At 36.8% G+C, this 24,937-nt stretch overlaps 1 protein-coding gene across 1 annotated transcript in view; it reads right to left on the bottom strand.

Moving 5' to 3' along the window:
* RELN (reelin) overlaps positions 1 to 24,937 on the bottom strand; it is a 535,267-nt gene that overhangs the window by 159,519 nt on the left and 350,811 nt on the right. The window contains exons 13-20 of the mRNA XM_047850601.1: positions 19,828 to 19,940; positions 18,191 to 18,399; positions 17,184 to 17,312; positions 16,054 to 16,163; positions 11,258 to 11,324; positions 6,196 to 6,429; positions 5,370 to 5,531; positions 558 to 794 (exon numbers count right to left, since the gene is read on the bottom strand). Coding sequence (XP_047706557.1) covers positions 558 to 794; positions 5,370 to 5,531; positions 6,196 to 6,429; positions 11,258 to 11,324; positions 16,054 to 16,163; positions 17,184 to 17,312; positions 18,191 to 18,399; positions 19,828 to 19,940 — 1,261 coding nt within the window. The remainder of the gene's footprint in view (positions 1 to 557; positions 795 to 5,369; positions 5,532 to 6,195; positions 6,430 to 11,257; positions 11,325 to 16,053; positions 16,164 to 17,183; positions 17,313 to 18,190; positions 18,400 to 19,827; positions 19,941 to 24,937) is intronic.

The raw sequence follows: 24,937 nt of genomic DNA, 5'->3' as shown, positions 1-24,937 counted from the left end.
TATCTTGACTAGGATATCCCACAATCCTGAAACCCCAACAACATTAACTATATGAGTTACTGGTCCAACATTGCTTGATAAGATGGATTTAAAAGGAGATCTTAGTTAATAAATTAAGGATGGAAAAACCTCCTGGACTTTATGTAAGACAGCATGAAAACAAAACTACCCATGAGAAGTAGTATTTTAATAAAATAGTCATTAGAGTGATTTCACATTTTATCATGATCGTGGTAGGCCTCCATGAAGGGAGAATATGGTAGTGACTTTAGTTATTAACACTTTTTAAAGAGGGGTTTTATATGTAACTGTGGGAAATAAAAATTTGAGATTAAACACTATGGTGAAATTTTACATTTATTTAAGTCTCTCAGTATTTTGTTTTCAGTTCTGCTTCCCAAGATATCTTACCTGTAGACATAATAATGACTTTTGAAATGGTTCGTATTCAGTAAATATTTGTCAGCAAATGAGTAAGAGCTGGGTGAACCAGAAGATCATTCTTATGTTCCAATCCTTAATGTAAATTATAACAACAGCAGAGATGAAATTCTTACCAAAGTGTCCAGTCGTGGCCACAGTACGGCTGAACGTTTCCAAGGTAGAATCCCAGAGACTGAGTAACCTCCACAAGATTGGTAAAGTCGAGGCTAATGCTGTTGAAAAGGACAGATGTCATGATAATCTCATCAATGGCCCATACATCTTCTCCCTGGGAAGAATGATACGGTTGCCACCATCTGAACTGGATTCCAAACTGTCTTGCATCATCTGGTAACTCTACGGAGATTATTCTAAAAATAAATAAATAAATAAATAAAAGTAAAAATTCAGGTTACTTTGGTATCTTAAAATACAAACGTTCACAACAGCGTATTTTTTCCCGTAGTATAGCATTAAAAAAATAGTTCTGCCACTATTACAAACATTCTTCTGAGATTTCCAATTTCCTGTCTGACTCAAACAAAGTCTTCCAAACCCATCAAAAAATGTGACTGCTTGCATTCATCTGCTTTCAGAAAAGCTAACTCAATAAAACACAGTTGTCAAAGTGGCAGGATTTGTCTTAGTCTGAAAAAGGAACTTGGGCATCTTGTTACACATATTAGTTTGAGGCTGGTTGGAACTGCGGCCCTTCCTAATTCCCGTCAGTTGAACACAGTGTATGAGGTGACTTGCTGTGTCATGGTGGCCATGACAACAAACCTGTATGTGACAAATGGGGAAGAAAATTAAGAATAATATCTAATTTCCAGGAGCAATTACTGTACACAGCAGCAGGAACCATACATTAATTGCCACTGCAACGACATCTGCTTGAAAGCTCCATAAATCACATTCCATGCTGCTCACATCCATACACAAGGTGAGACATGAAGCAAATGGCAAATGGAACATTTGTCTCCATCAATGTACAATTAAACACCAGGAGAGGTGTTAGCAGTAAACACATGCTAAAGGGACTGAGTCTTTTTCCTAGTGAGCAAAGGAAAGCTCCCTAAGACAGGTGACTAGTTGGGTAACTTAGAAACAAATTATTTAAAAACTTCAGTGTCTAAGGCTGGAATGAATTAGAAATTGGATTGATTTTCATATTTGTATTATGTTTCTTCTTATTGTGTCAAGAAATGTTAAAATCATGGAAATGTAATTTATTATGTAGAGTTATTAAAAATAATGCCTATTTTCTCTTTAAATAATTTGTATATGGAAATATGGGATAGAATAACATGATTTTCATCACTATTAATTATACAAATGACCAGTAAAAAACAGGCAGAATTTTTTGCAATGGGAGAAAACGTACTTTTCAAATAAGGAAAAATCATTATTCAAATATAGAAATATAAATTTAAAAACAGTGCTTAAATTAAAAAGACAGAGCAGTAATTTTTACGGTTTTTAAATACTTTTAAATACTTTTGGTATTAAAAACTTTAAATCTGTGAATTTTTTTTACCCATGTGAATTTATTAGAAGGAAAGAATAAAATTTAAAATGAGTATTTTAGTAATTTTCACTTTAATTTCTAAATATTTTTATTAGTCAAATAACTATATTTATTTATATTAACATACCAAATATGTAAAGAAATTAATTAAACTATATTAAAACTGGCTCAATAATGAAAAAAATCATGCATTAATTTAATCATTTAATTTGATCATCATGTTATTAGAAAATTATAATTTTCCTTTATAATAATTTTAAAAGCAGTTACTATTCTCTGATGAAAATAAATATAATTTAAAAATAACAACTGAGGGGTGCCTGGGTGGCTCAGGTGGTTGACTGTTCAACTCTTGATTTCAGGTCAGGTCATGATCCTAGGGCTGTGGGATCAAGCCTTATGTCAGACTCTGTGCCAAGCATGGAGCCTGCTTGGGATATTCTCTCTCTCTCTCTCTCTCTCTCTCTCTCTCTCTCTCTCTCCCCACCTCAGCCCCTTTCCCCAGCTTATATGAGTGCACTCTCTTTCTTTAAAAAAACCCCAGAAACCAAAAAACTGAAAAGTAGAATTTTTCAGGCAACTTTAAAGTTTATTTTCCTTTATTTCCTTATTTTAGTGCATATACATACGTGTGTGTGATAACAGTAATTGAAATGACCAATATTTTCCTTGGCAATGATATTAAGACTACAGGTCTGTAATCAGACTGTTGGGTTAAAGTCCCCCCTCTGACACCTAATGGTTAATAACTTTGCAGCTGCAGGGAAGGTACTCAACTTCTGTTCCTCAGCACCTTCATCTGTGAAGTTGGAATAATATCCTTATGCCAAAGTCAGATACACTTTTTGTTTTTTCACTATCATGTCTTAGCATCTAGAATAGTATCTGGCACACATCAAAAACTCAACAAATTCTTGCTGCATAAATGAAGTACACGTTGTCACTATACCCTGATAGAAATTTGAATACTGAGACACAAAAAGGTTGAATATTCTCTCTAATGTTAAGCAGCTTTTAATTGGCAATGCCAGGAGCTGCACCTGGACAGCATGGCTCTCGAGCCTGTACTCTTAACAATTACTTCCTATCATGAGGTGGGGTGGGAATCTCTGTTTCCACCACTCTGCATATGGCATCAGCTCATTACAATACCTTTGGAATCATTTGATCAGAAGATTCCTGGATGGGAACCCAGGGATTTGGGTCAACTTTCTGTATCGTTCTTCCTTTTGGGGTAGATACTAAGCTCATAAATTTTTGCAATCAAATACAGCAATCAAAACAAAAATAAAATAAAAATAGGCTTTATAAAAATTTTAGAATAAGAAACAAGCCCTATAATTAAGACAAATCTAGAATAATTTTAGTTTCAGCAGTGATATAAAGTTTTACATTGAAAATGCCAATTAGTTCACAACGTTCTAGTCAGTTTGAATTAAAAGATTAACTTAGATAAATGTACAGGCTTTAAAATTTATAAATAGAAAGGAGACAGAGTTCTTTTACTTACTGAGTGACTCACAGGGAAAAGAATTATTAGAAATTGGCTGGAAGTAACAGTGGTTAGCTAACTAGAATATCTAATTTACGGGTCATACTTCATTTTGGAACAGCCATGGCAGGAAGGGACAATATGGAATTGACAGTAGTTACAGGCAGCAATTTAGACGGAAGAAAATACAGCAAATGGCTAAAGGCATCAAGATACATTTAACTCTCCTGTGAAGAATTTACATGGTTTGTATTATTTATCATGTAAAATATAATTTAGTATCCAGAATAGATCAAATTCTACTTCTGCCATGTCACTTTTATTAATATTTGTAAGAAAGAGGGGGATGGAGGAAGAGTCTCATGGGCAGACGTACATACAATTGAAAATAAAAGTGTTCTTGACACTTCTACCATGTTCTCTTTTTAAAAAAAATCTCCACTCGGATCTTAATCTTTCAAGCTATGCACATACCTAGTTCTGAAAAGCCATGTTGATTCTGCTTAGAAGAAAAATGTTGCTGTCAAATGGCAGGCAAGATTAAATGCACCTTTGCAATAGCACATTTAATGTGTAATTATTTTTCATATCAACAAAGATTAATTAAATTTCATGATAAAGATTGATTATTGAATTTTGGAGCTGTCCATCTTTGTTAGAAAAAATTGTGTTTTAGACCAAGTTAACTTAGGACAGTGATATTTTTGTCCTGCTTTCATTATTATCAACCTGCTTTTCATTTAATTGTCTTTTAATGTTTTCTATCGAGAGTCTGTGAAGTGTGTTTTTGGTATTCATATTGTCTACTGAGTGAGAAAGTTGAAGTTAGCCTTTCACTTACTTTTACAGGGAACACTCAACACATCTGATGTGTTCTTAAAATTTTATAATGTAAACAATTACAACTCATAACAGTTGTTAGTTATTTTCTCTGTTACATGCTACTTTCTTTTCTATGAAAATTAAATTTCTCATTTGTTTACAAACACTTAAATATAGGGACTGCTCTAGGCAACAACTTTCAGTATATAAAGTCTAGCATCAGTGCCCCTGTCTTTTTGCCACAGTGCCAATGCAAACCTCAGTGCCCAAAACCCTTGCTCTCTTTCATATTTCCCTGTGATCAAAATGTACTTCCAGGAAGGCAAATGGTGTTAGTTCTTCACTAACTGTGAATGTAGCCATAGTGTTACCTCTTCTAGTGGTATTCAATTTTCCCATCCTCCTCTTGTGCAATTTTTTAAAGAATTTCAGTGAGTAGGTCAATACTGTCGTAGAAGGGGAGACAGCCCTCTGGGCATTGCTAAAAATGTACCACCAGTGGTACATCGAAGGATGCCTCTGCTTCAAGTAAAACTTAAATCTCACAATTGCAACTATAGATTATGAAATGTATAAGCTAAAGAAAAACAGAAGTGGCCTGAAGAAAGAACTTTAAAAATATCCTCACCCTTCAATCTTTGGCAGGGACTCTACATATTACATGCAAATTTTAAATACATACTTGTTATCAGGTTTTAGAATTATTGTCTCATATGATTTATTATAACATATTATAATGTATTGCTAACAAATAGTTGTTAACAGAGTTTATAATTTAGTGTCATATCAAAATCATATCTAATAGGCTGCAGTATAGTTGAATAAGGAAAATAGTGTTAACTATTTTTCTCTTTCCTAGGCATCAAAATATTTCCCTTAGATGTATATTTCAAAATATGAGAACAAATTTCTTCAAATTATCAGAAATCAGTAAGACAAATGAAATAGAAGAATGTGGCTTGCTAGTTTTTTATTACAAGACACATTAATCTTTGTCCTCACCATCTCTCAGTGGAAAAATATCTGATATACACCAGTTGACTGATGATTTCCCCAGGAAGGAGATATCACTCTAATCATTTTTCCAAATGCTTTCCAACGTACCTGGGCTCATGATAGTTGAGATATGAATAGTGCTCCAAGAGTTTCCAAGTTATCCCATTATCGTAAGAATAATGCAGTAAAACTCCTTCACCAGGCTGGTCAGGGGCTCTGCATGTGCTTAGAACAGACTTGCTCCCTAGCCTCAGTGTGAACTGGAGAAACCTAGATATGAATTGTCTGTAATTAGCATATGCATAAACATTTGTATCATAATGTTCATTTTGGCTTATAAAGAATTTCAAACAAATTTAAATGAATTACTGAAAAGCTGCATGTTTCTACTCATCTCTTACAAAATGTAAGTAATTTCACTGTGAGATGTATGAATATGTGTAGAAGATGAGGTCAATGCACGTTTATATGCAGATATATCCATGCAAAACATGAGTATATATTTATACATACTTGTATACTATGCACTTGTGTACATACACTTAAAATGCCAATCATTCCTTTACTGCATTATTTATGAGGCACTGGGGGAAGGGAAGATGTAGAATAAATCTAATCAGCCTCTGCAAGCTGTCAAATAAATAAAACTACATAAATAATTAACTAGCCCTTGGCTTAAGAACACAGTTTTGATGCTAACATTTCATATGTTTAAAAACCAGTCAGTCATTAGTATCTTAAAGTCATCAGTAAGCCTTTTAATTTATTAAAAACTAGGACAAATTAACCCTATAGCAACTAACTGTAAGCTCTCTCTAGATTAAAAATCGAAAGATGTACATATCAACAACAACAAAAAAAAGGACAATAAATAGATCTAAATTCAATCATTAGCATCTGGTTTCTATATGTATTCCACCCTGCCTTAACTCACCTGGACTGTGAGCTGTCAAGGAAAGACGTAATGAGCTGACGCCTTCCATCTTTGTTGAAAACCAGGGCCTTACCACTGGCCAAGACACCACAACCAAAGCTGACTTCAGCACCACGGATAGAGTAAAAGTTATGGTAAGAGGAGAGCCTGGAACTGCCGAAGCTTTCAGAAATAAACATTGGGAATGTCTGGGATGCCATCTCACAGGCTGGGCCAGAAAATCCAGGGTCACACCTGAAAGAGATCACAAAATTTTTTTTTTTTAAAAGAATCTTCTATTTTTCTTTTTTAAAAAATGTTTTTATTTATTTTTGAAGGGGAGAGAGAGACAGAGCATGAGTTGGGGAGGAACAGAGAGAGAGGGAGACACAGAATCTGAAGCAGGATCCAGGCTCTGAGCTGTCAGCACAGAGCCCAATGCGGGGCTCGAACCCACGAACTGTGAGATCATGACCTGAACCGAAGTCGGATGCTTAACTGACTGAGCCACCCAAGCGCCCTAAGATATCACGAAATAATATCTTAAGCTGTTGGTCCTTACAGAGGTCCATGAATCTAATTCAAGGAGGAGGAAGTCCAGGGGCCAGCATTTGATTGAATGGTAGGTCAGGCTCATTAGTCTCCGGAAAATACTGAATCTGAAGACTTGATAAAGTCAATTGACTGAAATATTACAAAAGAATATAGTCTTTACACAGCCCTGCTATAAAAAGCTTCTGATTAAAACAATAATTCAGCACTCATCTTTAACCAATGCCAGTGATTCATCTGTGAATGCATCTACATCTGTGCACATTTCCAATGTAAAGTTTTTGTAAAAGTTATGTTATTACATATATAATTTTATTCATAATGATGTTCATTAAATTCATAAAAAATAAATAAAAAATACTTCCAAAGATATCTAGAATAAATTTCCTCTAAGAACAAATGTAAAAATACACATTATGTTTGTGATAGAAATTATTTGAAATATTTGGAAAAGATTGGAAAATAAATCTATCTTTATTTCAAACTTAGGTTGACATTATAAAGGGAATGTGAACACCTTCACCAAGATAGATGTCCTTAGCAGAACTGTGTTGCCCCACGGTGGAATCCCAAATTAGTAGTGCTTCAAGAAAAAGAACAAAATAAACCCCACACAACAACTTGCCTCCTACCATATATATATATTTAAAGTATTTTTTAAAATGTTTTTAATGTTTATTTATTTTTGAGACAGAGAGAGGCAGAGTGTGAGTGGGGAAGGGGTAGAGAGAGAGAGGGGGGGCGCAGAATCTGAAGCAGGCTCCAGGCTCTGAGCTATCAGTACAGAGCCTGATGCGGGGCTCAAACTCACGGACTATGAGATCATGACCTGAGCTAAGGTCGGATGCTTAACCGACTGAGCCACCCAGGCGCCCCACTTTCTACTATATTTATATTAGGACACTCATCACAGATAACTCACTAGTTGAATATCAGAAACCTCTTATATTCTAAGGCATTTACATATCAGGAATTAGTTTTAAATTCTTTATTTTCATTGTACTATTTCTTTTTTCACTATATATATACTATGTCACCCATTATAAAATAAAATTGGTGTCTTTTTTTGGGTGGGGTAAGGAGTGTTCATCTAAGCATTCAAAACTTCCTAAAATTGGAAGCATTTATAAAGCAGTGTAGGGCCAATAAAGTGATATTATGGCATAACTCTGAAAGCTACTTGTTTAGCACTGGTATATCAAATGTGTATTGGATATTCTGAGGGAGAAGGTTTACAGTCGTCATCATGTTATCAAGGAAGTTGGACCCTACTACAGCATGAAGTCTGAAGGTTGTCTTGGCATTAGGGATGGGATTGGGAAAGAAAAACAGTATTTATGGAGCATGTAAATAAGCCTCACACAGTTTGCTTCTTTCCCATGTTATCTCATTGATTTAAACTGTGAATAGCCAAGTAATTTCCAAGAAGGATAAACAAATTAGCTAAAGAAGACACATTTTGACATTGGAGAACTATATGTGGTTTACCATGGCATTTCAGGGCAAATGCATTTCTGTGTATCTTAAATGTGTCTTCTTAGGACCACTGTTTGGACAGAAATTGGTGATCATTTAGAGAAGACTCACACTGGAGTCAGTTCCCATTTAGTGGTTTTGGAAGTGTACTTTTAATCAAAAGTTATATAATTGGGATAAAATGTTGATAAGGATTCCATTCATATATTTAAAAATACATTTGTAGTCTTTGTTTTGCAGTGAAACAGTAGGGTAACAGGAGATTTCAGGAATGGCATGAGGCTCTCCTGACTCTAAATATAGCCTCTGCAGGTTTTTCTACCCATCCTCAAGTGTAGCATTATGGTCACCTTGAATGTCAAGATAAAAGGATGCCTTCTGCCCTTCTCACTAGAACCTCTAACAGGGGTGGGCTTATCAGAATAAAGACTTATCAGTTTAGAAATCCAGGCCTGAGTATTGCACACAGGCAAAAACATGTTAGGCAGCAGGAGAGGTGGAATCCTGGTAGCAAATAATAGCAGTGATGAGGGGAGCAAAGTGAGAAGAGAAACAAAGCTGCAGGGGCCCCAAATTCAAGCATCTGTTGAAGAGAAATAAATGGTATCAAATATAAATTCCTTTTCTATGCAATTTTGCTCATGCTTGACAAAGCATATATTGCCGGAAAAGGATGTAGTAGTCACCAGGGCACCTGGGTGGCTCAGTCGATTGAGCATGTGACTTCGGCTCAGGTCATGATCTCCCAGTTAGGGAGTTCAAGCCTGCATGGGGCTCTGTGCTGACAGCTCAGCGCCTGCAGCCTGCTTTGGATTGTGTGTGTGTGTGTGTGTGTGTGTGTGTGCGCCTCTCTCTCTCCCTCCCCTGCTCAGGTTTTGTCTCTTTCTCTCTCAAAAATAAACATTAAAAAAAATTTTTTTTAAAAGGATGTAGTAGTCGGGGCGCCTGGGTGGCGCAGTCGGTTAAGCGTCCGACTTCAGCCAGGTCACGATCTCGCGGTCCGGGAGTTCGAGCCCCGCGTCAGGCTCTGGGCTGATGGCTCAGAGCCTGGAGCCTGTTTCTGATTCTGTGTCTCCCTCTCTCTCTGCCCCTCCCCCGTTCATGCTCTGTCTCTCTCTGTCCCAAAAATAAATAAACGTTGAAAAAAAAATTTAAAAGGATGTAGTAGTCAAACAGTGCAGCCACAGATGAACAAAACCATTGAATATTATGTAAAATGTCATCAGAAATAGGGAAAAAAAACTCAAGTTATAACGGGTGAAAATATTCTGCAAAACCTTAGAAGGAGGAAAAGGCCATGATTGTTCAAAATGATGTATGGTGTTAAAAAACAAACAAACAAACAAAAAAACAATGCCCAAAGGCATAACAGGGCCATTCAGATTTCTGTTTGCATCCATCATGAGTGACACAGGTGGTTGCCTTAATAAAACCACTGAATGCTAACAGGATATTGTACACGAAAAATGAAGTATGAAGTAGAATTACTGTAATTATAGATGGGTTTTTTAGAAATAGCACCTTTTTTTTTTAGAAATAGCACTTTCTATTTTCATTAATAAAAGCAGTTGTCATTTCAGATAATTTGTTTTCAGAACTTTTCAGGACAACTTTCAGGAATTACAAAGATGTCTGGCATTCTTGTGTTCATTTTATTTGAAATGCACTTAAGGAGAGGATGGCCTGGATATGGACAATAGATGAAGATAATAACTTGAAGAAAACACCAAATAATGCTTCACAGATCTAATGAGTCAGTCTTTTGGGGTAGGAGTTGGTGGTTTTATTCAAAAGCACAGAGACACATATTCACTGGTTTTTTAAATAATTTTTTTTAAAGTTTATTTATTTATTTTGAGAAAGAGAGAGAGAGAGAAGGAGAGAAAGAGAGAGAAAGGGAAAGGGGCACAGAGACAGGGAGAAAGAATCCCAAGCAGGCTCTACACCATCAGCACAGAGCCCAACATGGGGCTCGTACCCATGAACCATATCATGACCTGAGCCGAAATCAACAGTTGGGTGCCCAACTGACTGAGCCACTAGGTGCCTCTTCACTTTTGGAATATGAATAGGAACTTTTCAATTCTTTAATACTTTCTATTGTGCAGAGTGACTTCTTTGTTAATTAAATTCACTGCAACATAGTTAAGAAGTTAACGTGACCCTCTACTCTCAGTGCTGACAAGTGTCTTGCCTCATACATATAATTTCCAAATGATCAGGCAGAAATTCCTTTTATGAGTTCTCCATTAATTAATTACTACTCTTTTTGTTTGGAGGACAAGAAGAGACAAACTAGATGATCAGTTGTTGAAAACTTAGCTGTATAACCAAGATTGTCTGTGGTTTTGGGAATCTCCCAAATATTTTATAATTAAATGTTAATATGGGAATGACATAATACATATGAATACCAATTCTCGTTATAAACATAACACAATGCTTCAGTGGTGACTAGATATTAACTATTTATATATAATTTCAGATTTCATATTCAACATCATTATCATGTAAAATACTTTATATATCATTTTGAAGACCCAAATGATTTTCAAAGGTAAGTAAGATTGCAGAATTATACTCAAAGATGAATTTTCTTATCAAACTGCTAAATTTGGCTCATTCCAGTTTCCTTTAGCCTTGGGTTTATGGGTCAGTAATGATTTTCATAATTCATTTACAAAGCATGCTAGGAATTAAAATATTGAAGCATATTCAATAGCTTCAATAGCATATTGAAGAATGTAACCAAAGACAGAAAAGGCAGTCATCAAACTGTGAAGAATTCAAATTTGTTCACAAATTTACATGAGGTATGCTAAATTTATTTACAATTTAGCTTAATAGAAAAGTTATTTATTCATCAATTTCTACTTACAAAACACACTTAATGTTCTATTATGCTTAAGTTCAATTTGGAGTATCCTACTTTGGCCTTCAAAAGACCTCAAAAGCCTAAAATGGAAATTAAAACAAGTTAAAATGACTTGTGGCTTCAATATATAAAGTACGTAATCAAAAAAAAGAAGTATAATTATTATTTTAAAATGCTTACTTGCAACCATGTCGAGTGCACTGTCCTCTGCCAGAACAGAATTTGAGACACGATGGACCAATATAAACTGCAGGCAGAGAAAAAACAGCAAGTAAAAATAAGGCAAAACAAGTGGAAAAACCAAGAAAACATCAGCATGTCAATCAATTTTGTGAAGCAACCCCCATGAAATCTAGTCCATTAAATGCATGTTATACACAGGAATCCAGGGTGACATATAGAGCACTATGTGACAAGTTAAGTGCTTAGCTACAAATTTGCTGGAAATGTTTTAAGTTAATTCTTTCAAGATTTTAATGTTTCATAGCAAAAAAAAAAAAAAAAGGTAAGAACATATGATTTGGGTTCCTTAATGGAGTCTCTTTGGCTAAAATGATTTCAGGAAGAATATTAGTGCTTCTGAGTTGAACATTCTACAGTTTAATTTCTTTAGGTAGAACTAATTTTCAAAGGACCAATTTGATATATCATGAAATAGAGACATTATAATTTAATTAAAAACTATAACTAACTCTTCCTTAATCCATCTGCACTAGATGAGCCTATCTGCTAGAAACCCATAGCCCCCTGTACTTTTCTCTTAATAATCTTTATAATTTGCAGTATATGCTTGTGTAAATTTCTTTTCTTAAATAACATCTATCTATGCCAGTTGACCATAAGTTGGTGAGTGCGGAGTCACCACCTGATCCGCTTATTGTTACCTTGACAAGGCCCATCCCAGTACCTGATTCAGGATCTCAACTAACGTCATTAAATAAATAAATCCCAGGTTTTGCCTTCTAGGATAGTTGGTTCACACAACTGATGGGGTTGGAATAAATGTCTCTTATGTTTATCAATAACCAATATAATGCATCTCCTTTCTATGGAAGGGGAAACACTGAAAGCCATAGTTTACACTATGAAGAGTTTAGCTCAATTCTTAAACTGCTTTGCAAGATAAAATGACAATTTACAAGGCTTGGAGACAGGGGTGACTTGGGAGAGGAGAGAACTGTCATCTCAAAAGTATATAAACTAGAAGCAAATATGTTCAGGAGACAGAAATTTTCTATGACAGGAATTATCTGCTAGATTTTAGGAGAGTGACAGTAATGATTTTGAAGTTGTTTCCTGTTCTGTGAGGCTCTATAACCCTTTACTGTCAATACAAATCCCAATTCCAACAAAGCCTTTGCGCACTTGAACAAAAAAACAACTATAACTTCCATTCTTATCTGGGAGAAATCTATAACATCTTGCAGATGATTGTTAAATATCCTTCTAAACATTAACCCATCCTTCCTGAAGTGGGGAGTTAAAATAAAATCTGTCGTGCATTGTCTTCTCAGAAATGCATATCTTTTCCTAAATGGTGGGCTTGACTGATAACGATGTTATAAACCTAAATTCTAATCACTGGAATATCAAGAAAAGGATTCTTAATGGTTGAATGGTAGGCTCTGAGATACTCAGGCTCAAATATATTTATAGATATTAAGCCTCTTGATAATCAGCACAATGAATAACATAACAAAGTGTGAAAAGGGAACAAAACCAATGAGGAATTAGAGATGCAACAGTTGTTAAGACCTCACATGTTCAATTTTAGGCACAGATTTGCCATCCATTATCATCTTTTTTTCTGTCTTGTAATCATGCCAAAATAGTTACATGATTTCATTTTATTTTTATTTTTTTATTTGAGAAACAGAGAGAGAGAGCAAGCATGGGTATGGGAGAGGAGCAGGGGGCAGTGGGGGGAGACAGAGAGAGAGAGAGAGAGAGAGAGAGAGAGAGAGAATCTCAAGCAGGCTCCATGCTCAGTGTGGAGCATAATGTGGGGCTGGATCCCATAACCCTGGAATCATGACCTGAGCCAAAATCAAGAGTCAAATGCTCAACCAACTGAGCCACCTAGGCATCCCTAAATGATTTCATTTTAAAATAAATTTCCCTGTGGCCTATGCTCCTACAAACACTTGTTCTCTGGAGCCAGTAATTCAAGTGTGATGCAAAGCAGGCCAGGAAAAACTCTTGGGTGAAGGAAACTGATGGTTGAGGAAGAGAGCAGATAGTAGGTTGAATGGTTAAAGTTACGGCTTTTAGGTGTCAAATAAACCTGGATTCAAATTCCTGTTTCACTTGGGAAACTCTGGATAAGTGATTTATCCTGTCTAAGCCTCAGTGTCCCTATTCTTTAAAGTGGGATAATAATCCTTGGAGGAAAGAGTAAATGAAATGTTCATGCTTAGCAGGCTGCCTGGAACCATACAGTTATGATCACCATGATATTGGGGTCAAGAATCCTTCCTGCTCCATCTGCCTTGCTGGGCTCCACTAGACAGCAAAGTGCTGAGAAATCAGGAAAGGGCTTCACTCTTCTGTAGCTTGGAAAAGCCTACAGACTGTGTTCCCAGAACATGATTTTATGGCTGCAGAAGGATTTAGTCTAAGTTATGTAAGTGCTTCATTGCATTTTGCAGGGTCACTCTGGAGGCTGCCCTACAGTGTACCTATGTTCAAAAAGCTTCCACTGCAAAAAAATTTCAACAATAAAACAAGACTCTTCCAGTCAATGAAAAAAATTGCAATTAAGAATCGTGTCATCCTTCCCTGCAAACACTGGGGTCATCGGGATTCACAGCATGAGTAAGTTGATAGGTTCCTTTTTCCTATGAGTGTGGAAAGGTCAGCTTTGTTTTAACCCCTATTATTAATTTAATCAAGCTGAGAATATTAGAAAGTGATTAACAAACATACTTTGCCCTAGGATTTTCTGTTCTGCTAGGAATTTCAGGATAATTCTGAAAATACTTTCTGTACACACTAGCAGGAAAAACATATCTAACAAAAGTAGGATATTGACCTCTTTTTTTGTCTATGTTTGTTTTCCTTGACATCCTTTTGGCATTCCATAGTGAAGTGGGAGAGATTTCAGAAGCATTCTTTGGCAAGTTGGCACACATTTCTCTGGGGAAAGACTGAGTGTATGTCCTCTTCAAGCCTCATGAAGAAGCCAGAGAGCAGGTCTTGTTTTTGTGAACACCTCACACATAGGATGATAACAGAATCGAGGCGATTCTGTCCCAAGTTTTGCATCTGACATACAGTGCTAACCATGCTCTTTTCATATATTCTTACCTTTTCTCATTCTACTCAAAACAAGATGGTGGGACCCTTTCTGACTTAGTAATTGCCTTGCTTAGGAAATTTAGATATTCTTTTCATAGGCTTATATGTGCTTCACAGCACTCTTAATTTCCTCATTTGCTTTAGTATTGGTTTTTCGATTTCTTTGATTATTATCAAAGTAATATAAGTTCATTATAGGACCCGTAAAAGTATGACAACAGGGGAAAAGTCACCCATACCCCACTATTCAGAGGTATATACTTATTCCCTAGAACTAGTGAACAGGCATTGTAATTCAAATGCTATGCAAAATGTTCTGCCAGTGGAGAAACTGTATTTTTAAAATTAATTAATTAATTTCTTTATTTATTCTGAGGGAGAGAGTGAGACAGAATAGGGGAGGGGCAGCGAGAGGAGAGAGAGAATGCTAAGCAGGCTCCTCACCACCAGCACAGAGCCCCAGTGTGGGGCTTGAGCTCTTGAACTATGACATCATGATCTGAGTCAAAATCAAGAGCCGTTCGCTTAATCGACTGAGTCACCCAGGCGCCCAAAACTTCTTTTAAACAAATTAACCCTTTAGATGGTTTTGCAAACATACTATGTTTATACCTACATAACTAATGTGGTCTTTGAAGTCCGGGCCTTTTATTGGTCTTCTCTGAATACAGAGTGTTTAAAGAATTTACATTGGCTCATCAGTAAGTTTTCTTGCCTGAAGTTATTCCTGAGTTTCAAGAATGTATTCCACTAAATGTGTATCAATTTTTAAATTATTCAAAGTAGCAAAAAGATTATTAAAACATGGAAAATCAGCATGAAAGAATGAGGTAGGCTTTTCCTACTTTATAAAATCGATCAAAGTCAGTGGCTATGCTAAGTTTGCTTAAGTATTGACATTTTGTCCCTCCTTCCCTCCCTTTCTACTTCCTTGTAGTATAACTTTTCAGTCAAATTGATATACTCTGAAAATAGGAAATCGATGACACTTCCTGTAATTAGAATTATTAAGAAAAACATACTATTAATAACAAATATAAGAAATTGAGTCATGCATCCCAATATTAAAATATCTTCTCTCATGTGCACCTGTTATAAGTGACATTGGCTTTAAAGTTATGCAAAAATGATCAACAATTCGCTTAAAAATTAATGATAACATAGGATATTTTATGTATATCTAAATTTTCTTGTTATACAGTTTTCTGAGAAGGAGGTAGAAGTTTCACTTCAGAACTTTCATTTGAGAGATGATGTTCCCTTAATGTGTGGTGTCTGCATCTAAAAGATAAGCTTTCCAGATGTTGTGGTAGTTACTAAGAGAAGAATGGCTCTTATTTTAATACATGCAGTATGGTAAGTATTTATGTTAATTTTGTGTAAAACATTCAAAGAAAATGTTAGGATATCCCCTGTCATCAACTGTGAATTTGAGTTTCAGGGCTTTTAAATTCTGTATGTTGAAACATTCTTGCATCTAATATTGCTGACTCTGCTGCCTTTTTTTTCTGATTGTGCATCCCTGGGCTTCTAACGGAATGCAAAGGAGAAAGGGAAGAAAGGGCGTTTAATGAATCGCAAGACCATGACTTAGAAATGTGATTAAGTCTGTGCCAATGAACAAAAGCACAGGAAGACTCTACATCAATGGCATGTGATTATGACAGGCATAAACTAACCATTATCAATTGCCCACATGTTTCCAAGGATTGGTCCCGTTTGTCTCCAGCGAATTCTGGTGTCCCTGGTTAGTGCTGCGTTAGGAAGGGGAATCGTTATTCGGTTCCACCTGCAAGAAATTTAGCACAAAACAGCTTCAAAACTAAATTCACATCTTTTGAACCTATTTTACATGCTTTTGATGCTGTAGTTTCTGTATGCTTGGGACAGCACTAAAGTTTGGCAATAAAGTCTTTAAATTCACCTGTGGAGTTTGGCTACAGTTTTAAGACAAGCATATAACTTCTAAAAACATTCATATCACACTAGAGTAATGGGTTTGTTCTTATTAGCAAGTGATATTTGTTTTGTTTTTAGATATTCCTTTAAGAAATTTTTACATCAATACTCAGACTTTAGATATTATTTGAGGATAAGCATCTGTGCAGACATGGGGCTGATTAGCATTGATTGCTTTCTATTTTTTGCTATTCCCTGGTCCTATGCACATTTAAATAGAGGCTAAGAAAGAAAATAATTCTCAACTTAATTTTGCCATGCTTGGAAATATTTTTTTATTGGTTTATCCAGTGTTTACTCTGTAAGGTGGTAAGTATTTGGCAGTCATCTTTAATTCTCTGCACAGCCCTCAAAGGGGTGTATCATTGTCCTTAATTTATGTGGAAAAAGGGGAAAGTTAGGGAGGAAATATCATTACCCAAGTAGATGGCAGAACCAGGATTTGAACCTGGTTCAATTGCACAGCTTAACTTTCTTCCACCTCTCTATGCTGCATCTTTCCCTAAGTAAGTAGTTTGGCAAGAAGCCCTTTGGCAATAACCATGGAATCACTACATAGAATTTAAACTTATGTCTAAGTTTAAGTTATATATATCCAAAATATAAAAGCCAAGAGCATAAATGAATGAATAACCCTACAAATTGTGATCCTGCATCAGCTGGTTACTGTCGTTTGTTTGTTTGTTTGTTTGTTTGTTTGTTTGTTTTAATGAGATCCTTCCTAAATCACCTGAAGAAGAGAAAGCAGCTTCCTTACCTATTATGAAAAACTATTAGTCTCGAGCTTCTTGGTAGATTTTGAGTCACAACATGAATTCAAATCTCCTGATATCTCAGAGAATTTACTCACCCACTGTAGTTTTCGGAGGAGTAGATAGTGCTGTGGGGGAGGTGGGGTCCAGCACAGATCTCAGGTAAACACTCAGTGTGGAGGAGGGACCAGGAACGCCCATGGTTGGTGGAAAACTCCAGGCTGACACTGATAACACCAGAACAAGCACAATAAAAAAGGGCAAAGATAACAAAATGAAATGACTCACCTCTGGCTAGGTACAGTAAACACCTGCAGAACTAGTGTAATAAATTTTAAGATGCTGTGTCCAAAATCCTTGTTCTCCCCTCCACTGAAGTCTGACCAGCCTTCAAAGGGCAAACGGTTCAATTACGGCTATAGAAATGAACTATCTTTTGAAGCCAACAAATGGTAGCTTGAGTCTGTGCTCTCCAATTTGATAGATGGCAAGGCAATTACCACGTCTCACACTGCCACCTCATCCTGTGAATGTGAGACTCAAAAAATTCTTAGAAAGGACACGAGCAACACTTCTGAGAAGTGAAACGCAGGAGTCATAGCTCTTGAAGTGTTAATTGATTTCCGTGCCTATTATTAGGGGGTCACTAACCAACATGGGGTCAAGCTTTTCTTCAGTTATTTGTTTTTCTTTTCTCTCAGCAATCTGTCAGCATGGATGGCTGCCACAGCGCGTGCAAACACTTCTGATACCTAAGACCGAGCTCTTAGAACGAAGTCATTTCTACTTAAAATTATCCAATCACACTCTGCATATTAATTGAAGAGCTCTTCTTTGGGGGAAAGTGTGTATTTTTTTTAAAGGATGTTTCATTAAAAATTCAGCTGAAAACCTACTGAGAAGTTACTCCCACTTAATAGCCAAGTCCACATGTTCATTTTTTAGTTTTAAGATTTTATTTTTTAAGTAATCTCTACACCCGACATGGGGCTTCAACTCACTGCCCTGAGATCAAGAGTCACATGCTCTACCAACTGAGCCAGTCACGTTCCCCCACATGTTCACTTTTAACTGGTTCACACACTCAAAAAATAGGGCTTCCTACCTGTTACCAGGCTGATGTGTTCCACATCCCAGATTAATGGAAAACTGTATCATGTGAGACATTGTAGAAGGCAGAACAGGTAAGACGTGGAAAAAATCCACAGCCCAGACATTCCTGTTATGTCCTTGATGGTTTTTTTGCCTTAGGCAAAATCTCGTAGCCTGAGTCTGAAGTTCAGGATTGATGACTACAGAAACTAAAGATGGAACCTTCAAAACAAAGGAAACCAAAATCATTCGTAATGCCCTCTATGTGAGTCTGTGAGAATTCTCCTAGATTCAAGCTTGCAATTACTATGCATATGACTGCCATTTGTTAAGCACCAGGGGAGGTCTTGTGTGTTCCATCTGTTATTTCGGTTAGTAGATGTGGTCTTCAGTGGGCATTTGTTTGAGTCACTTAGGACTCCTCCTTTGCAGGCACCTGGAGTTCTCTGTGTGTACTGATCAGGGCCCCTCTACCTGAAGATAAATGAGTGTAAGGTCCTTAAAGTTACCAAAGCATAGGTATCCATTTTATAGACCTTGGCACAAGACAAAAGCAACTTCGCATCAATACTTTATCATCAGTCCTCTTTTAAAGTGAATTTGTATGGTACCAACCATTGCCAAACTAGGTATTCTGAAAATATGACTCTAGGCAGTAACTGCCAGAGTCAACAAGTTAACCCGTGATAACTTACATAACTCGTTTGGTCTGTGGCGCGCAGATGACCAGAGCAGGTGTAACCCTAGCTAGTCACAGCTGGAAAACTAGTCCATTATGAAATCCCACGTGAGATAATTTGGGTAACCCCAGCAGATGGAGTGTGCGAATACCTTCTCTGGTTGTTCCTTATTCTAGCTTCAGTGTTAATCTCCTGTCTTCTAACTGAAACCATGAAATGCTAGGTGCTGGCTGTGTTCAAGCTCTTTATAGTACCAAGGGTGCCATCAACGTGGAGAAAAGCCTAACTAGTAATGAATGGGTGAGTGTAGTCTCAGCACAAATAAACCTACCACTAGAAAAAAATAATTCCACACCTAATGACAAGCATCACACATAATTTTGAAGATGTTTTCACATAACTACAGCCTGCAGATGTCCTAGATCCAAAGGGAAAAGTAAAAGAGGCCAATTTCAGTGGCTATAATTAGCCAGAAAGAAAGAAAGAAAGAAAGAAAGAAAGAAAGAAAGAAAGAAAATAAATAAATAAAATAAAATAAAATAAAATAAAATAAAATAAAAGCAAAAGTAGTAATAATCTGTACTTATACAATGTCTTCTGCCTAGGAAATCTTAAAATGCTGGAAAAATGCCCATGATGCCTGATAACAAGTCTGTGAAGCTTTATAATTAGAACCACTTTTAGGGCTTTCTTGGGTACAAAAATCATTGTCAGAGTACTGGTCTCCCATCTTATAATCTCTGGTGGGGTCTAATTCATTTTTCCCAATAAAACCTCATTTTTCCTTTGTATCGGGGGGAAAAGTGAGTATTACAATGTCCATGTCATTTTTTAAGAAATCTGGCAAATTTCTGGGCTTCTAGAACAGAGTGTTCTCTTCTGCATCTAGCTTGGTCTTCATGGCTTTGACTTTGACTTGTCTAGGGAAGTCTACAGTGGGGCCATTTGGCACATGGATTGGCATATATACCTTATATGAGGAATAGGAAAGAGTATCCAGTGTAATGTGATCTTTTCTTCCTTCAATCTTTGCATACAAGGTGACATCATTTTCATGAGAATCTCCAGGGTCACAAATTCCTCCTGTACAAAACAAAAATTTTAAGTTGTTAACTGCATCCATAAACAGGTATAGTGTTAGCTTTCAAATAAAAAAAATAACAACAGAAACCAGATGTCACTTAAGAATGACCATAAATAAAATTAACTAGACCCAAGGAAATAATTTGTAAAGATAGTTCAGAGCCATGCTAAAGATCAAAGACTTGATATCTGGGAAGGCCAAAGTTAACTATTGTGCTTCGTGAGACTGCTCAAATGACGGTCTGCAATGAGCTGCGGAACCTGTCCATATTTTAACCCACATTAAAAAGACGTACTCTGCTTTTTAATAAACTATCGCTTCCTTACATTTAAGGTCTTAATGGCCAAAATTCGGAACCTATTGATAATGGTTTTTTAAAAATGATCAACTATTTCTGAAGTGGTAATATTTATTTTTTTTTAATTTTTTTTTCAACGTTTTTTATTTATTTTTGGGACAGAGAGAGACAGAGCATGAACGGGGGAGGGGCAGAGAGAGAGGGAGACACAGAATCAGAAACAGGCTCCAGGCTCCGAGCCATCAGCCCAGAGCCCGACGCGGGGCTCGAACTCACGGACCGCGAGATCGTGACCTGGCTGAAGTCAGACGCTTAACCGACTGCGCCACCCAGGCGCCCCTGAAGTGGTAATATTTAAACTGTTGCACACAGTATCTTCAATAGTTTAGCATATATTTGGTATTTGTATTTTAAATGCAGTTCATCTTACATTTTTCGTTTTTACTTCTGGTACCTCATTTGGTTGTCGGAGAGTGCAAACTATAAATATTCTGTATCACTCTACTTTACAGTCAAATGAAACAATGGAACATTAGAACTGAGAAGTAACTAAGATCATCCTGATGACAAAACTGAGTAACAGAACAGGTACCTGAAACTGAAAACCATTCAACTAATTGGTGGAAAAGCCATGAGTCAATGGTATGTCTTTTAGCCCTTGACCCTCTATTCTTTTCACTACTGCATTCAGCCAATAATCCTTACTATTGCTGGCTTCTATGAACTGTCTGCAGAAACTGGATTTTAAAGGATTACATGTGTAACCAGAAACGTCTCCCCACCTACCATTATCATTCATAACAGCAGCAATCACAATAGCAGGAATGTAGGTATGTACATGAATTTCCTGGAAAATATTCTATCCTTATGGTCCAAAAATTATAACGTTAACTCTTAATTTTATTACTTTTTCAAAAAATGCCCTCCAGTTTTTAAATTAATCACCATTAATGTTAATTTTCATCTATAGGCAATTTCTGCTGCTAATACTCTATGGTGACAGTAAGGCAACCTCAAAACTCTAGAACACCATCTGTAGGAAGAACGAAAGAGAGAAAGAGACAAAGAGAAAGAATGAAAAAGGAAGAGAGGAGAAAAGAAAAAAGAAAAGAAAAAAGAAAAGAAAAGAAAGATGGACTGATGGAGCAGTGGGGGAGGGAGAGAGGGAGGAAGGAAAGGAGGAATGTCTAGCTCCATTTCATCCTGGGTTATTGGGGTCGATCAGGAGAAATTGCTAATATGTGATGTTTTAAGTAAGAAAGCTAGACCTTAATTAGCATAAGAAGGATCATAATAACAGAAGTAACTTGGATGGTGGTAGTCATAAAGCATAGAAATATAGCATGTTACACCTGTTAGACATATATAACTTGGCATATAATAAATTTTATTGAGTTAACTAATCTGAAGATATGGTGATAATGTTACCCTCAACCTAACAGATGTTAGGATGTCCTTGTTTTTTTTTTTTTTTTTTTTTTTTTTAATTTTTTTTTTCAACGTTTATTTATTTTTGGGACAGAGAGAGACAGAACATGAACGGGGGAGGGGCAGAGAGAGAGGGAGACACAGCATCGGAAACAGGCTCCAGGCTCTGAGCCATCAGCCCAGAGCCTGACGCGGGGCTCGAACTCCCAGACTGCGAGATCGTGACCTGGCTGAAGTCGGACGCTTAACCGACTGCGCCACCCAGGCGCCCCTGGATGTCCTTGTTTAAGGGCAACAAATGGTAGAGAAAAGCTTCAGGATTCTGATATCTGCTGTCATAATTTTTAGCATTTCCTTACATACTTCTATATTATGGTTAAATATAGCTATGAAAAGTCATCCTAAACGACTGTCTCTGGGGGAAAAGATCTGCATGAAAACTAAATTCCCATCTAAAAAAATGTAACTTCTTTATTAAGGACATATTAAAGACTTACAAAAAAGAACAAAGAAAAGGTGAAAAGTCACAGGCAGTGTGGATTTAAGCAACATACCCAGAGACATAGGGAATGAACCATCAGTACTCTCTAATTTCATTGATTTGTTCCCTGTAAATCTCTGCTCTCTTAAGAACAGTTCGTGAACTTCACCTGCCTTTCAGAGGGAGCTGAAACACACTTGAGAGCTCATCCAGCCCAGAATGACAGAAGAAGAAAGTCCAAAAGGAGCCAAGACTTTAAAAGGATGACAGACTTTATCTAAAAGATCCCTCTGGGGGCAATTTATCAGTTCTGTGAAGTTTCTGTGACAGCAGCTCGTACAGAAAGATACAGATTCCTTCTTCAGTTTCATTCGCTTTGATGTATTGTGGAAAGGTATGACTCAAGGGGCATTTTGTACAGCAATTCAAGTATAGAAGATTTCAATAAATACTAGATGGACAGTCAGTTTTAAAATATTTTGAGTCCTGTTTTAAGTAGCTTTTAAGATACTTATTTATATTGGGAAAGTGATTTTGTTATTTACTATGTATAGGGCATTGGGCTTAAGGGAAAATAGGCCCCAACCTCAAAAAATTTGTAATTTAGCAAAGAAAACAAGGTTAATATACACCAAAGAAGAATAATTAGTGGTAAACTGTATTGTGCTGCCATAATTGCAGTCAAAATTCAGAGAAAATAAATACAGTGTGGGCTATGGGAGATGTTCAATAAATATGTTGAAGGAATAATGAATGAATGATGTACGTTAGGTTATTTTTGTCGTATTCACTGCATTCTGGTTCTAAGAACAGTGTTGGATACTGGCCCTCCATGAATTTCTGTTGAATGAATGAATGAATGTATGAATGAAGGAAATAGACCAGAACTGAATTTTGAAAGTTGAGCAAATTTTCCAGAAATAGGCACAGTAGATGGATATGAACCCAGGGATGAAACCAGGAAGAACATATAGGCAGGGCCAGACAGGAAGGGAGTATGATCTTCCTTAGATTAACAACCAGGCACTGATTTTCCTAAGGTGCCATTATAAATTGTCTACCAAATCTTAGATCTCTTCCCATATTGCTTTCTTCTCCATCAGCTACCAAAGTTTTAAAGTCTTTCTACAGGTCCAGTCTTATCTTACCCAATCTTACCCTACTGTTCTGTCCTATTAAATCCTATCCTATGTGAAAACCACCTTTGTTAGATTCTGTTTTCTAAACCTCAAGATCTTAGACCCCATTTCTTTTCTTCCATTTACCGATGAATTTCTTGAAGGAATGGTTCTTTTTCAGTGACACATGTCTTTATTTCTTTTAACTTTACATACCTGGGTTTCCCATGCACCACAATATGGGGGATACTCTCTCCGAAGTCAGTGGGGGGGGGGGGGCTCTCAGCCCCTATCCTGGTTGGCCTCTCTGTGGCATTCCCTGCACTGCTGATCCCCACCCCCAAACCACACTCTTCCCTTCCTTCTTCAGTGCAGAATGGCACCTTCCTCCCACATATCTTTATGTCCTTTCTCAGTATCCTTTGTCTATGTATATGCCTTCTACCTTTAACTAGATGAGGGTTCTCACTGAGCCTTTTTCATGCCCTTTGTTTACTCTGCCTTCTGTTTGGGAGAACACAGCAACTCTAGTGGCTCCAACTGTCACCTGGATGCTGATGATTTTCAAATCTGATTCAGACGCTGATGAGAATTTCCACCTTCATATGCTTTCTGGAAGCCTCAACCTCAACACACCTAATGTCAGAATCTTCTAGTCCATATTTACTCTTTATTTATTTTTGGACATTTCCTATTTTAGGAAATGGTACCATTCTTCTACTCACCCAAGAAAGAAATCTCTGTCCTTTCCAATATCGTCCTCATAATCCCCATAGTCACTTGGGTGTGAACCTCAATTGTTGGTTCCTTCTCTTCAGCTACTTATTTTCTGTTCCCTCCTTCACATTGTTACCACTGTCACTGCCATATTCTTTTGTTGCTTGGACTAGTGCAATGGTCTCCTAACTTAGTGTTGCCAGATAAAATACATTGCATGAACAATATTTATACAAAAAATTATTTGTTCTTTATCTGAAATTCAGATTTAAATAAGTAGAGGGGACTAAGAGGTACAAACTTCCAGTTATAAAATAAATAAGTCATGGGGCGCCTGGGTGGCGCAGTCGGTTAAGCGTCCGACTTCAGCCAGGTCACGATCTCGCGGTCCATGAGTTTGAGCCCCGCGTCAGGCTCTGGGCTGATGGCTCAGAGCCTGGAACCTGTTTCCAATTCTGTGTCTCCCTCTCTCTCTGCCCCTCCCCCGTTCATGCTCTGTCTCTCTCTGTCCCCAAAATAAATAAACGTTGAAAAAAAAATTTAAAATAAATAAGTCATGAGGATAAAAAGTACAGCATAGGGAATATAGTAAAAAATATTGTAATAATTGTATGGTGACAGATGGTAACTAAGATCATCATAGAAATTATTTTTAAATGAAACTATCGAATCACTATGGTGTACACTTGAAACTAATAGGATATTGTATGTCAATTATACCTCAATTTAAAAAAAATTTAAAAAGCTATTTTGTTTTTCTTCCTTTCACTCTGGCAACCCTACCTAACCTTAACTGGTCTCCTGTTCTCTAATTTCTGACCATTTCAGTCTTTCCTTCACACTTGTGCCAGAGTTATCTTTCTAAAACACAGATGAGAATGTGTCACAGAACTGACAGAAATCATCTGATGGCTGCATGCTGCCTAGAGAAAGAGAATCTGAACTCCTCTTAGT

Source organism: Prionailurus viverrinus, chromosome A2 (genome assembly GCF_022837055.1).
Source record: "Prionailurus viverrinus isolate Anna chromosome A2, UM_Priviv_1.0, whole genome shotgun sequence".
NCBI classification, from domain to species: Eukaryota; Metazoa; Chordata; class Mammalia; order Carnivora; family Felidae; genus Prionailurus; species Prionailurus viverrinus.
Note: the sequence above shows the minus strand (reverse complement) of the source record. Positions and strands in the feature narration are given on the sequence as shown.